Source organism: Pogoniulus pusillus, chromosome 28, assembly GCF_015220805.1.
Source record: "Pogoniulus pusillus isolate bPogPus1 chromosome 28, bPogPus1.pri, whole genome shotgun sequence".
Taxonomy (NCBI): Eukaryota; Metazoa; Chordata; class Aves; order Piciformes; family Lybiidae; genus Pogoniulus; species Pogoniulus pusillus.
In genome coordinates this window covers 7,709,545-7,722,410 of record NC_087291.1, presented here as the reverse complement: position 1 = coordinate 7,722,410, position 12,866 = coordinate 7,709,545, and the positions used below count along the sequence as shown (strand labels likewise).

Below are 12,866 nucleotides of genomic sequence, written 5' to 3'. Positions count from 1 at the left end.
ATAAATTAATTAATTAAATAAATAACCAGACTGGCACATAAATAAATAAATAAATAAATAGGTTCCTCTCCCTGCCTATGAAATGCTGAAAAGGCATTGTGGGGCCCTCGGGTGGGTGAGTGGATCCTCATGTGAGTTTCCCATCTCCCCACATCACAGAGAGGTCTGCCTTCCCCTCAGCTGCAAAAAGACATGTTCTTAACTCCTTATTATTCAGAATAAAAACTTTATTTTGTTTTGTTTTCTTTTTTTTTTTTTTTTTCAGAACATGAGCAGCAAGGAATGTATAACTTTCAAAACAAATCTAGCCTTTTTCAGCTTCACACGCTTTCCACCTAAGCTGGATCTTACAAGCATAAAATATTCAAACCATGATATTTTTTTCCCAGATTTTATTGCATCATCATTGTTATCATCATCATCATCATCATCATCACCACCATTTTTAATAAAAGGAGTTATAGTTCCCTTTCAAATGAGATTTCCTATGCTTGCCGATATGCCATCTAACATATGGCCAGGTAAATACCTCCTGAATATTCAGGGTACAAGGGTTTTTTTTTTTTCTTTTATATATATATAAATATGAACAAATGGGGATAAATAAAATTTTAAACACTTAGATTATTCAATGTTTGCAAAAAAAAAAAAAAAAAGAAAATAAATAAATCTGAATGTTCACCAGCATACACACATTGAAAGACTTACACGTATTAATAATTGCCCAGGGAGTCCCTGTCCAAGAGCTTTTGATGTCTTTCTCGCTATTTAAAAGAAGTGCAATAAAAAAAATTGCTTCCCCATGGGATCAATCATGTACGAACAAATTCACATTTAAGAATTCCCTTTATAGAAAATTTGTTCATATACCCTGTTTTGTTAAAAGCGTAGAAGGTAAAGTATAAAGCCTCTGCATACTCTCAAAGTGAGACACAAGGCTACAGTTCGAGAAGATAAATATTCACTAGTGAAACTATGGAGCAATTCAAGCAACAAATATTGCTACGTCACATAAACTAGAAAACGCTTTTACCAAAGGAAACAAAACAAACCAAAACGAACAAAAGAAATAAGAAGGGGAGGTCACATGGAGGGAGGAGGAGAGAAAGAAGAGAAGGAGAGTACTTTCCAAAAGTTGGGGGCTTGGTATTCCACTTAGTGACCACTGTCTCTTACAGATGGGTGAGTTTGGGTGCTTCCTGAATTCTTCCCTGAGAAGGATGGTGAGCGGTAAGGTCTGTGTATGTTGGGTGTGGATCACAAGGTCCATGGTGGTGATTGTTGGCCATTGGCCCAGCCCCACTGTAGTCCATGTTGCCAGAGGGAGGATGAGGGAGATGAGTTAGACCAAAGATGGAAGGCCCAGAATTGGTCATGGTCTCCACGTAGTTGCCCCCTACATAGACGGGGCTTCCCTGTATATGTGGATTCCCATAACCGTTGCCTTGAAGAGGATGAGTATCGTATTCAGGTGTCACAGCTGCCGTCCCCGTGTATCTTTTTTGAGGAGGTGGGCAATTATTAAGAGGAGTGGTATATGATGCAGGGATGCCATAGCTGTTTTGATGAGGCTTGTTAAATGGTGGAGGTGACTGGGGCTCATAGGGTACACTGTTTACTAAAGAATGCATAGAGTTTAGATATCCCCCAGCAGCTGGAGGGACAGGGCTTCTGCTTGGGGACTGTCCTCCTGAAGAGGTCATCATGCCCTTGCCCTTTTGATCCTTTTTGTATTTCATTCTGCGGTTCTGAAACCAGATTTTGATCTGTCTTTCTGTTAGATTGAGTAAATTAGCCATCTCTACCCTTCGTGGTCTGCAAAGGTACCTATTGAAGTGGAATTCCTTTTCCAGTTCTACCAGCTGGGCACTTGTGTAAGCTGTACGGGCTCTCTTAGAGGAGGCTTGCCCCGGAGGGCTTTTATCACCAGCACAACTCTCACCTATGTAAATCACACAAAGAACACAATCAGCATGGCAAACCTAGACATGACAACCAGAATCAAAAGCCAGCAACACCAACACCTGGAGAGTTCAGCTCCCAGATACAAGATAGATGCTCGTGTAAGCAATGAGTCCTCCTCTTGGCCTGAATTTAGTTATGCTAAGATACAGACTCAACAGACTTCTTTCACGTCATTATCATCATTATAACTATACTTACATCCTTTAAGAATAACGGTGTACAACATGAGCTTCTCAAAAAGGAATAAGAAAGGTTCAGAGAAACACACTGGAGTTTAGAAACTCTGAAGATCTGTCTATGGCTCTGCTGACATGGTGGGACCAAGGTCATCAAGAATCAGTCATTTCCCATTGCTGTAAAGATCAGCAACCTTCCTTTTCTGAAAACCCTTATATATACACATCAGTTAGAGATGCCTGAAAGTCAGGTATCTACAATAAGCCATTATAACATATAAGTAGACAATTGACAGTGTTGTGTTTCTATCACATCTAGCATAAAATATGAACACATGGTAGTGATTGGGAAATATAGTATTTATACAAAGAACATCCAGTGCCTAGATTTGTGTATAGCCCTGCAGACATATTTAAATGTTGCTGCTTTTTAATAAAATAAATACATGATATGGAAGGTTGTAAACAGCAATGTTACCAGGTCTTTAAAAAGCAGACTGACGAAGACATTTGATAAAATTTTGGACTCTATTTCTAAGGCACATTAAAGAGAAAAAAAGAGCTTAATATAAGCCCAACTCCTGGGCATTGGAGCTAGGACTTGTCTTATTGATTTGGGTTTCTATAACTAATAAAAACGTTAATAAATACTTCCATCTCTCAGATACTACTTTATGGGCCAGTTTATGGTATTCCAGAATGATTTTTGTTTACTAGGCTTGTAACTTTGCCAATCATATTGTTAAAATGGGAAGAGCTTTTGACTGAATGCAGGTCATTGATCCTGTCTGCACATGATTATGAGCTATTTTATTTCCGTTACACTTCAGCAGAGATAGGTCACTGTCTTATTAGTCTAAGAGTACCAACAAAATACTTGGGACAGGCCTCTGGCTTAAGGCCTGGGCTGCTCTGCAGGGACTTGATATACTGGAAGGGGAATTGCCTATGAAATGCGACAGATGAAGGAGGGCCCGAGTACTTTAGCTACAAGTAAACAAAATTACTTTGGACCCACCCTGCACGGCCGGGAATGTTTTGCAAGGGTTGATTTGCTCACTGAGTTCCCCTTGTGAGTGGTGACAACCCTTTTCCAAAAGCTCAAGAGAAAAAGCTCCCTCTCCCCCAAAGTGAAGGTGAGTAGTGTTGCCTTTGTCCACACAGGATGTGTGGCCAGCCCAGGGGTACCCAGGGAGAGGGGGAGTGTGTTTCATACCTGAACTGGAACTGCTGTTTTTCTGCTTCGTGTTTTGCCGAGATTCTTTCATCCATGGGAATATCTGTTTGGACATGGTGGGTGAGTTAAGAGCTGGGCTCTTGGTGGGGTTGGCTGGGGCAGGGTTGCTGCTGGCATTTTGAGATGGCGAGGCAGAGGACGGAGGTGGAGGTTGTGCCTGCTGGGCTGGAGGTGGCTGTGGTGGAGCCTGTGTGTCAGTGAGGCCGGGGGTCTGGAGAGGCTGGCTGGGGAGGGTCCTCATGCAACTCTCACTGATGTCATTGGCCTTGTGGTGGGTCACAGAGCTGCCAGGGGACTGGAGGGAGCACGCAGGACGGTGGTACTCAGTTTCCACAAGTGATGAAGATGGAGGATATTGCTGCTGACTTGCATTATAAGTGAAACCATTTGCTCCTTGGTAGGGGTAGGCACCATAGATTGCAGAGCTGTCGTAGTAGGTCGTTTTTTGCATTTCGTTGTTTCCCAATATTTATTTCACAAACTGACAGGGTCTTGACACCCTTGGAGAATAACATTGGCACCCCTCTGTCACGTGGCACTCTTCCTCCAATGGCCTCTCCGGGCAGACCTGGGGTGTGGGGAGAGCAGAGCAGGGTGAAGAAATGGTACAAATCCATCTTACTTTCAATAGCTAAGTGACATGAAAGCCATAAAAGAAAAAGTGGTCAGCAATATTTAGCAGCATGACTTGGCCTCAGGCACAGAGCATTTCGATATAAAAGCTGCCTGGACTTAGTGGCAGCTACAAATATGCAGTTTGCTGCACTGGGATAGGAGCTTTCCAGGGTTTTTTCTTTATTTATTCTTAAGAAACAGAACAGGGCACCACATGGCTAGGGGGTTGGTTGCTTATCACTGGGAGGCTGTTTTAATACCAGTCTCTGCAATAAGGCTGATAGAGGGACAGCTAACCTGAAGGGTTTGGGCTGTTCCTTCACTTCAACTCTAAGATCAAACCTTTTCCTGTAACCGGCATCTTTCCCTCCAGGTTACAGCTCTCCATACAACTTCAAAGAAATACACGAGATTGTTTCTGTCTATGTGTGGTGGGGGCAGGAACAGCAGGGAAAGATTTCCTAGCCAGGGATATTTACAGTTCCCGATCCCAACTGATGGACTTTAGAGTGTTTATTAAATGCCCAATAGGAAAATAAACAAAACCAGCACCTTCTCCTCTCTGCACTGGCACATCACCCCTAGCCACCCAGGTCATGCACTGCTGCAGCAATAGTTTCTGCCCGTGCGAGTCCCAGCCGCTGCTCACAGTGTCTCCCACTCGGTTCTGCAGAGTGTCCAGAGCCGTCCCACGCAACACCCGTGGCTGCTTCCCACCCGCGACTCTGAAGGCCCTTCAGCGAAGCCTGCAGGGGCAAGCTGGGTGCTTTGCCAGTTGTTCGTTTGTTTTTATCAGGAGTTATTTTCAAGACACTAACTTTTCATGGAATCAGCCAGATCCTACCTGTTAAAACATGATGGATTGGGGGAAAAAAACACACTAGGAACCTGAAAAACCAGCGTTCATCTCCATGACCACGGCTTGAACTTTCCTTCCAACTTAGCGATAATAGGTTCTGTCTTGGAAACTGCTATGTAGTTTGATGTATGAGGGTCACTTGGCTGGGGAGAGGGTGGACACAAACCTAGAGAATGCTTCTGCTAGGGTGAATCCTTTTCCTCCCCCCTCCTTTATTGTCCCACATCCATCCTTCTTTCTGAGTTTGGGATTTGTTGTGTTGTTGTTTTGGGTTTCTTTTGTTTGTTTGCTTGTTTGTTTGTCTGTTTTTCTTACCAAAGTCACTTGACTAAAAATAACCAGTTAAAGAATCGCCCACATTAATGACAAATTAGACTTTTATGAAATCTCCGAGCTATCTCCTTCCTCATGCACTTACATTGTTCTCAGAAATTAAAGTATATTCCTCACCGTCCCCCTACCCCCTTGCTGACAAACAACCATGTCCTCTCGGAACAGAACTCTCGTTTCTTTTGCCACTTTCCCTGTACTTAAGCAGTTGTGTGTTCTCCCTTCCCCCCCCCCCCCCCCCCCCCCCCCCCAAACATTTAAAGAGGACAAATGCTTAGGGGCGGAAAGCCTTACACAACACAGACACCAAACGAGCTCATTCCACGCCTTTCAAGTCATACAAGTTCTTAGAAAACAGTATTCCTTTTGTTAGATCGTAACAAAATGAAGATAGCACACCTACAGCAGGGCGGTTGCGCTGTTATTGCACTAATCAAGCTGCTTGGATGTTATTAAGCTAATAAGGCGATGGAGATCTGAGGCACGCACGTAATTTCCAGCTCCTCGCCTCCCCTTCCTGATGCTGTCGAGGCCTGGTGTGATTTTTCTCAATTCCTTTGAAAGAGAGAATATAGACACCACTACCAGAGGAGAAAGAAGAAATAATGAGCCAGTGGTGACTTCACAAAGGCATCCGCTTTTCATGATCGCGACATCAAATATTTTGTCTTCCCCTGGCCACTTGGAAGTTTGCTAGGACGGGCAGAGCTGAGTAGGGATGAGGAGCTGGGATGCACCCGCCGCCGGCTGCCCGCAGACAATAGGCAACTTTGCTAGTAAGGTAAAATATCATTGAAGCTTCGGCCGACTGCCAGCAACTGAAAAAAATGGGTCCCGCTTTTGGCTTATCCAAGTTAATCACTTCCTACAATGCTATACAGAAGCAGGGGCAACCTTAGGAGTGCCCGACCACTTCTGGTAAAAGCGGCAATAGCCGGAGTAAAAGAGACCACGATCAGGATGACAATAGCGTCCTAACGAGAGGTGGAAAAGAAAGTTTCCCACCTCAACCGATGCCTAGGATGAGAAGAGCTTTCCTCTCCACCTCGAAAACAAAAAGGCGAGTCTCATAAACACAGATCAGCCCTCAGTTTTTCCAGTGTGCATTTAATCGACTCCATTTCCACTTGTGCAGTACACCTCTCTGCCCTTTACCAATTTCTCTCCCCCAGTCCAGACAGCCCGGAGACAACAGATGAAAGGTACTTGAGGAGGCAAGTCTCCCCCTCTCCGCTTACCCAACTCCACATCAGCTCTCCCCAACCCTGTCCTTCCCTCCACCTTCAACCCTTCCCAAGCACACCAGATCTTTGCCTTGTAACTCGCAGCCAAGACCCAAACTCTGACTCTAGGACGAAAATCCAGGCAAACCACCCCCCCACACCCCCCTCCCGAAAGATTTCCTGAAAGATAAAGACAAAGCTGAGACAAGGGGGTGGGGGGCTGGGAGGGGAAGAGAGGAGAGAGAGCTGCCTGAACACGAAGTGTAAGAGTATCATTCACTGCCTGGAAGGAAGCCCCAGCTTGTGAACTCTTCTTGAACCGACATTTAAGTCTACGGTCATAAATCACTGGGACATAAACTCCACCATTCACGACTGATAGCAGCGTATTTGTGGCCTGCTTACCTTAACTTCTGACGACTGAGGCGGAAGCCAGCATGCTCTCGCTCTTTTTTTTTTTTCCCTTTCCTTTTTTTTTTTTTTTTTTTTTTTTTTTTTTTTTTTTTTTTTTTTTGGAGGGGAGGTGGGGAGGCGGCACAGGACGGAGGGACTATCTGTCCCAGCCCAGTCCCTGTGGCCGCGGCGTGGGCACTGGTTCAGCTCCTCAGCACCCAGCACCCTTCGGTCAGGAGAGGCAAGCCCCGTCCCGCACGGGATGGAGATGGATTCTCCGGACACCCACTTCCTTGACTCCCCTCCCGCTTCAGGCTACCCACCCTGCCCCGAAACAGTCGCCGGCGTGCCCGGCTTCCCCCGCGCGGGTTACGGAGGACGGGGATGTTTTCCAGGGCTGCTCTGTAAAGGAAAGGAGAGAGACGAAAAGAGAAAGGGGGATGGGAGGGAATTTAAAAAAAAAAAAAAGCCAGGGAGAAGTAGAAAGAAAGAAAGAAAGAAAGAAAGAAAGAAAGAAAGAAAGAAAGAAAGAAAGAAAGAAAGAAAGAAAGAAAGAAAGAAAGAAAGAAAGAAAGAAAGAAAGAAAGAAAGAAAGAAAGAAAGAAAGAAAGAAAGAAAGAAAGAAAGAAAACAGGCCGCCTGAGGAAGCCTGGGGCAGAGTGGGGGCTGGGGAGGGGGAGCGGAGGAGTGTGGCAGTGAAGGAGTGCAATCTCCTCCTCCCCCCCTCCCGCACCCGGGCGTCACCAAAGTCCAGGAAAATTATGCTAATGAAGACAAACGGCGCTCACAAAGGGTCGCTCTCACCAGCCTCCGGGGGTGCTGCTGGAGGGGGTCTTGAGTTTGTCCCTCTTACCGGTGGCCTTGGGGGGCAGCTGCGGAATAGCCCCTCTGCTGCTCCCCGCCGCCGGGAGCCCCTCAAAGTCCTGGCTGAGTCCCGGGGAGGGAAGCAAAGCCGGAGAGCCGGGGCTGAGTCCTGAGAGCCAACCGAAGCCCACCAGGATCCCCGCTCTGGGCAATGCTTTCAGAGCCACGCTGGAAATCATTAGAGTTACTAATTATTAACTCATGCATGCGTGAGCGCACACACACACATGAATACACGGGCACCCTTCCACCCCCCAAATATCCCCAGCTCCCGGGTCGGGCATATAGGCTCTCACACATACGTGCGCTGCATAGGGTGGTCGGGGTACCCGCAGTCCCTCGTGGGGATCGTGGGCGACAGCCCCTCGTGGACGCAAGTCCGGAGTCCCACAGCTCGCCTTCTCTTCTTGCTCCTCGGCAAAGCCGAGGAAGACGCTCGCCGCTTTCTGCAACGGCCCCGGCTTTTTTCTTTTTTGCTATGGTTTTTTTTTTTTCTCTTTTTGTGTGGGGAGTGTCTCCCCCTTTTCTTACAACAGAAACATAGCAGGGACCGTGCAAACAAGAACTTAAATAAAGTTGCATCTCCTGCCTCTCTGGCAGACAGGATCTGGACTATGGGTCCCCTTGCAAGAAATGGAGGCTCTGGATAATGCCTAGGTGTAAATTTGATGTTACTTCGTTAATTAAGGCATTAAAAATATAACCATTTAAAGTATGAGGGAGCCCGGCGTCATCTCAAAAGCACAAACAAAGCAAGGGGAAAGAGAGAAATAAAAAGCACTATAAGGCTGAGGTGGCCTCTTACGCATACCAATGGTTTTTGTCATTTATGGCTATGCAAGATTTATGACTTCATGCACCAAAGCTGTAAACAGAGCACTAAAACAGAAAACACTTGCTCCTTATGGCATAAGTGAGAAGGCACCACATGAAAGGGGAAACGGACAGCGTAGGAGGAGAGGAAAAGCAAAAATCCCGCGTATGCGTTTTGCTTCAAACAATCCCCTGAATGTTGCATCGGAAGAAAAAGTCTTTTTAGTCAATAATCAACCCCACACTTTCTTCTGAAACTGCTGATCTGCCAATTCCCCTCTTGTCCGACCAAATAGAGAGAGGCAGCGCTGCGCCCCGACGGAGCCCCCCGGACGGGAGAAGAGGATTTGGCAAGACAGAGAGAGATACTGCAGTACGCCGAAGAACTTGCTGGTTTGGGAAGCCCTGCCGAAATCCTGGTCAATCTTTTTGTAGGAGTGCCTTTTAAATTTCGAAGCGATGTTCAGCGGGATATTCTGACTACATGTCTGTATTTATGAGGGGGGATTGGGACGGGAATAAGAGATCTTTTTAGAACTGAAGGGATTTGTAAGGGACTTCAACTGTGAGAACCGGAATGGTTCATAGGAATACTGAAGTGTTTCCTCTCTTCGTCCTACCGCCTGCAAAGAGTATTTTGCGAGTTTTGCCTTGCTAGTCCCGCTTCCCCACGCCCCCTCTCTCCCCAAAGACGTCATTTTAAACATGAGATGATTTTTTTTTTTTTAATGTCTCCTGTGATGTTGGGATAAGTGTCCCAACGCCCAGATCCCCGCTGCTTTTATCTGTCTTTTCCTCCCAGAGGCCGAATATTTTCTTTCTGCTCCATTCCACGGAGAGCGATAGAATTTAGCTCGGGGAGAGACCGTCAGCTTTTGGGGTTGATGCCCAGGTCAGAAATGGCCTTTTCTGCCCGAAGGGTTCCACTCTACGTGACTCCTCCACTTTCCTGGAATTACTCTTAGTTTTCGAAAAAAATAATATCTGTAAAGTGCATCGTCCTTGGATGCTCCGAAATTAAAGCAGGCAGCACTATAACTCAAGGCTAGTTTGGGGGGAATCTCTTAGGGATTAAATAACAAGGAGGGGAGTGTTGGAGAAAGGGACCAATTCTGAAAGTGATGCCTGTCCAAGTCGTTAGAGAGTTAGGAGGGGATAATAGATACCTTAAAGAAGAGATGGACTATCGAAGAGAGCCGTGGTTGATCTGACTCATTGTTTATACTCTCTAACACTGAAAAATGGCAAAGGACTCTTTGCTATTTGCTCAGCAGACTGAGATTATCTAACACAATTCGCTGAAATCCCTCTCTCCTCCAAAAGTCTTCTCTCTTTCTTTTGCTCTAGAGTAGGACTGTATTATTTATGAGTCTTTTAACTGGGTCAATATGCATCCGAACTAGGTCATAAATCAGAGAAAACGCTGCCAAGTAATTGAGCTGCAATTAAAGCTTGCACTTTATTTTCGAGGTCTGTTTCGGCCCGTTTCAAAATACAACATTGCCCGTCTTGGCTTTTAGACCCACCTGAGAGGGAAACAGCTCTCCTCGCCCAAGAGAGATTCTAGGAAAGTACAATGTGTTTCAGCATGGAAAGAAGGGGAAATAGCATTTCTTTGGGTCAGTTCTGCTCTGAGAGCATCTCAAAGAGCAGGAAAGCGAGAAACCACATCCAACATCTCTGCCCTACAGGTCTCTGCAGAACAGCCGCTAACAGCTCCAAGTGCAAAGAATCTTTTTTTGTTTGGTTGGTTTCAGAGGAGTTTTTAGCATCGTTCACTTCTCTTCCTCTCTCCCTTTCTTTCTGACCACTCAGAAGACAAGCCATTACAAGCACCCGCTCACTGGACACAGAATGGTATCGCAGGAACAGGCGAGAGACGCGGAGGGAACAGGAGGGAAGAACCCCACCAACCCGACCTTTCCCAAAGCCGGGACACACCAGGAAAATGTTTTATACAGCATTTGCTGTCCTTGGGTGGCCAAGCTACCATTTATTTTCGCCATGTAAAGGGCTCTCCTTGTATATAACTACACACACATATTTGTAAGTATATGCAAATACTTACATATGTATACGTACTTACATATATAGATGTATTCATGTAAACGTCAGTATGAATATGATTTTTTTTGGTTAGTATGTGTTCTGATAGAAGATCATTTCCACTCCTCCCGTTTTCACTCTCGCTTTCCAGATCCCCATTCAGAGAGAGAGAGAGAAACAAAACCAAAAAACCCCCAAACAACACACGTTTCCAAGGCTGGTTTATTGTTAGAAGCCATACCCGGCTCTTGGTTCAGCTCCTTCTCTTGGAGAAATAAAGAGGAGCGCCTTGGCTCATTTGGGAAGGGGAAGCTTTGTCACGTTGCTGAGCGCCCATGAAACCCTCAGCGAACAGAAAACAAAGTACCACTAAAGCTTCATAAATAAAATGGCAGCACAATCGCACACTCATCGATTTACGGAGCGGCAGAGGCCGAGCAAACACCCATAAAACAGCTAACGCGGCCGCCGCCGCACATTCGAGCACGACCCCGACCAAAGAGCTTCCCCCCTGCCCCCGCATCGTTTTCTCCGGCTTCCCCAAATACGTACATAAGTAAACATAAAGTCACAAATAGATATAATAAACCAACAAAATCGGGGCGGGGGTGGGGGGGTGGGAAACCAAACGACAACAAAAGATGCTTCCCATCTCTGGCCGATCATAAATAATGATATAGATGGCAATCGAGGGGCCGGGGTGGAGGCAGTCGGCCATCAACAGCAGTGTGGGATCTCTATGGAGAAAAATAAATAAAGAAGCAAACTCTCCCTTCTCTGCTCGCTGTGAGGGGAGAGTTGAGTATTTACCGCAGCAAATTGAAACAAAGAGGGAAGCAGCCTGGCTCCGGGTACGCGCACACCCGCACACACACACACACGCACTTACTCCAGCCTCTGCTACTGACCTTTGCCTCGAACAGCAATAACTCACCACATAAATGAACAATCAACGGAAATACCTTAAAATAAAATCCATCCTTTCTAACGAAGCATCTCGTCCTCTCGGCTCGACAATAACCTTTCCATAAGGAACGAAAGCTGTCAGCGAAATGGCCAGCTCTTGAGAGGACGGTGATGGGGGGTAGGATGAAAAAAAAAATAATAGAAAGCAGTGCTTGCTCTGAACAGAAACTGGAAAAGCGTAATCGCAGACGGAGCCAGACCGGGTCTCCACTCCAAATGCCACAATAATGCGCTGTATTATGTGCTCACGTGGTCATACGTCAACTTAAATCCTTTTATTTGAAATAGGGAATCACTGAAGGAACAGGGTTTCTTAGCGCGAGCCTTTGCTTTTTAAAGCCTTAACCCAATCCGTTAAAGAAGAGGTGGGGGGGGGGGGGGGGAATCCAGAAGATGCAGATGACTAGGAGGGGACATTGGTTTGATTCTTTTTCCTCCCACACCAATATTTCTTTAGACAAAGACCATTGGAAGGTAAGAGGAGTTCTTATAGCATGGGATTACGCTGCACTTTGATACTTAGTCTAATTAACCGGCATTTGCTCCCCAGGCCCGCCACTCTGCTCCACGTCTCATGTCCTCTGCAACCCCCGAAGAAAGCCCAAACCTTAATACTATTATTTCCAGTCCCCTTGTAAATGGGACAATTACCAGCCTTCCCCCCACCCCCAGATGCCTCTACCCTACCATTGTACAGGGCTTGCTCAACACCCACACGCTACATCAGGGCTCCTGTAGAAACTAAAAAGACCTATAATTACCTGACAAAGGCAAAAAAAGAGTCTCTTCTAAGAAGCTAGTTGATTTTTATCCTTGTAACACACTTTGAAGAATACACCTTCCTTCACTGGCGTGTCTCTGAATTTCGCAGAATCTTTTGGGACCCTGCTGTTAAACCTGTGCTTACGCATTTCCTATACGGCTGATTTGAGTGATGCAGAAAATTACAGGTTTCTAACTAGAGGGGGGGGGGGGGAAGCCAAAAACGAGGAGGGGGAGCTCTTTGCCTAAGGAAAACAAACAAAAAAACAAACAAAAACCACAAAACAAAACCAAACCACAAAAAACAACCAACCTACAAGAAACCTCAAAGTTGCATGTGGTCCCCAAGCCAGGCAACCTCATCTATGTGCGAACAGACCACATTTTCCCTTTAAGGTTGTTTAACTTGTGCTATTGACACGGTAAGTAAGCTAAGCAAACAAACAAACAAAAATTAACTCACAAAACTTTTTCTGGAAGGATTAAAAGAAAATCAGATAGTTCATTCTTCTAATGTGTTCGTAGTCCAGTTTTGTGACTTCATCATTTGTGCATGGTGCTGTATATAGCCTTGCCTTGATTTTTCCACCACCTCTCATGAACTCAAAGGGAAAAAA

At 45.7% G+C, this 12,866-nt stretch overlaps 1 protein-coding gene across 1 annotated transcript; it reads right to left on the bottom strand.

Annotated features, from left to right (window-relative positions):
- Nucleotides 1-237: 237 nt before the first annotated feature.
- Nucleotides 238-6,913, bottom strand: HOXA3 (homeobox A3). Its single transcript, XM_064167063.1, has 3 exons — nucleotides 6,811-6,913; nucleotides 3,358-3,946; nucleotides 238-1,942 (listed from the first exon to the last, which is right to left on the bottom strand). The coding sequence occupies exons 2-3, from the start codon at nucleotides 3,827-3,829 to the stop codon at nucleotides 1,173-1,175; spliced, it is 1,242 nt and encodes a 413-aa protein (XP_064023133.1). The 5' UTR covers nucleotides 3,830-3,946; nucleotides 6,811-6,913; the 3' UTR covers nucleotides 238-1,172.
- Between the last annotated feature and the right edge of the window lie 5,953 nt (nucleotides 6,914-12,866).

What these genes read in the sequence shown, in the direction of transcription:
- HOXA3 (XM_064167063.1), bottom strand. Translation starts at nt 3,829, where the DNA reads ATGCAAAAAACGACCTACTACGACAGCTCTGCAATCTATGGTGCCTAC. An exon ending in AAACAGCAGTTCCAGTTCAG is followed by an intron (nt 1,943 to 3,357) that starts GTATGAAACACA and finishes TGATTTACATAG; the next exon opens with GTGAGAGTTGTGCTGGTGAT.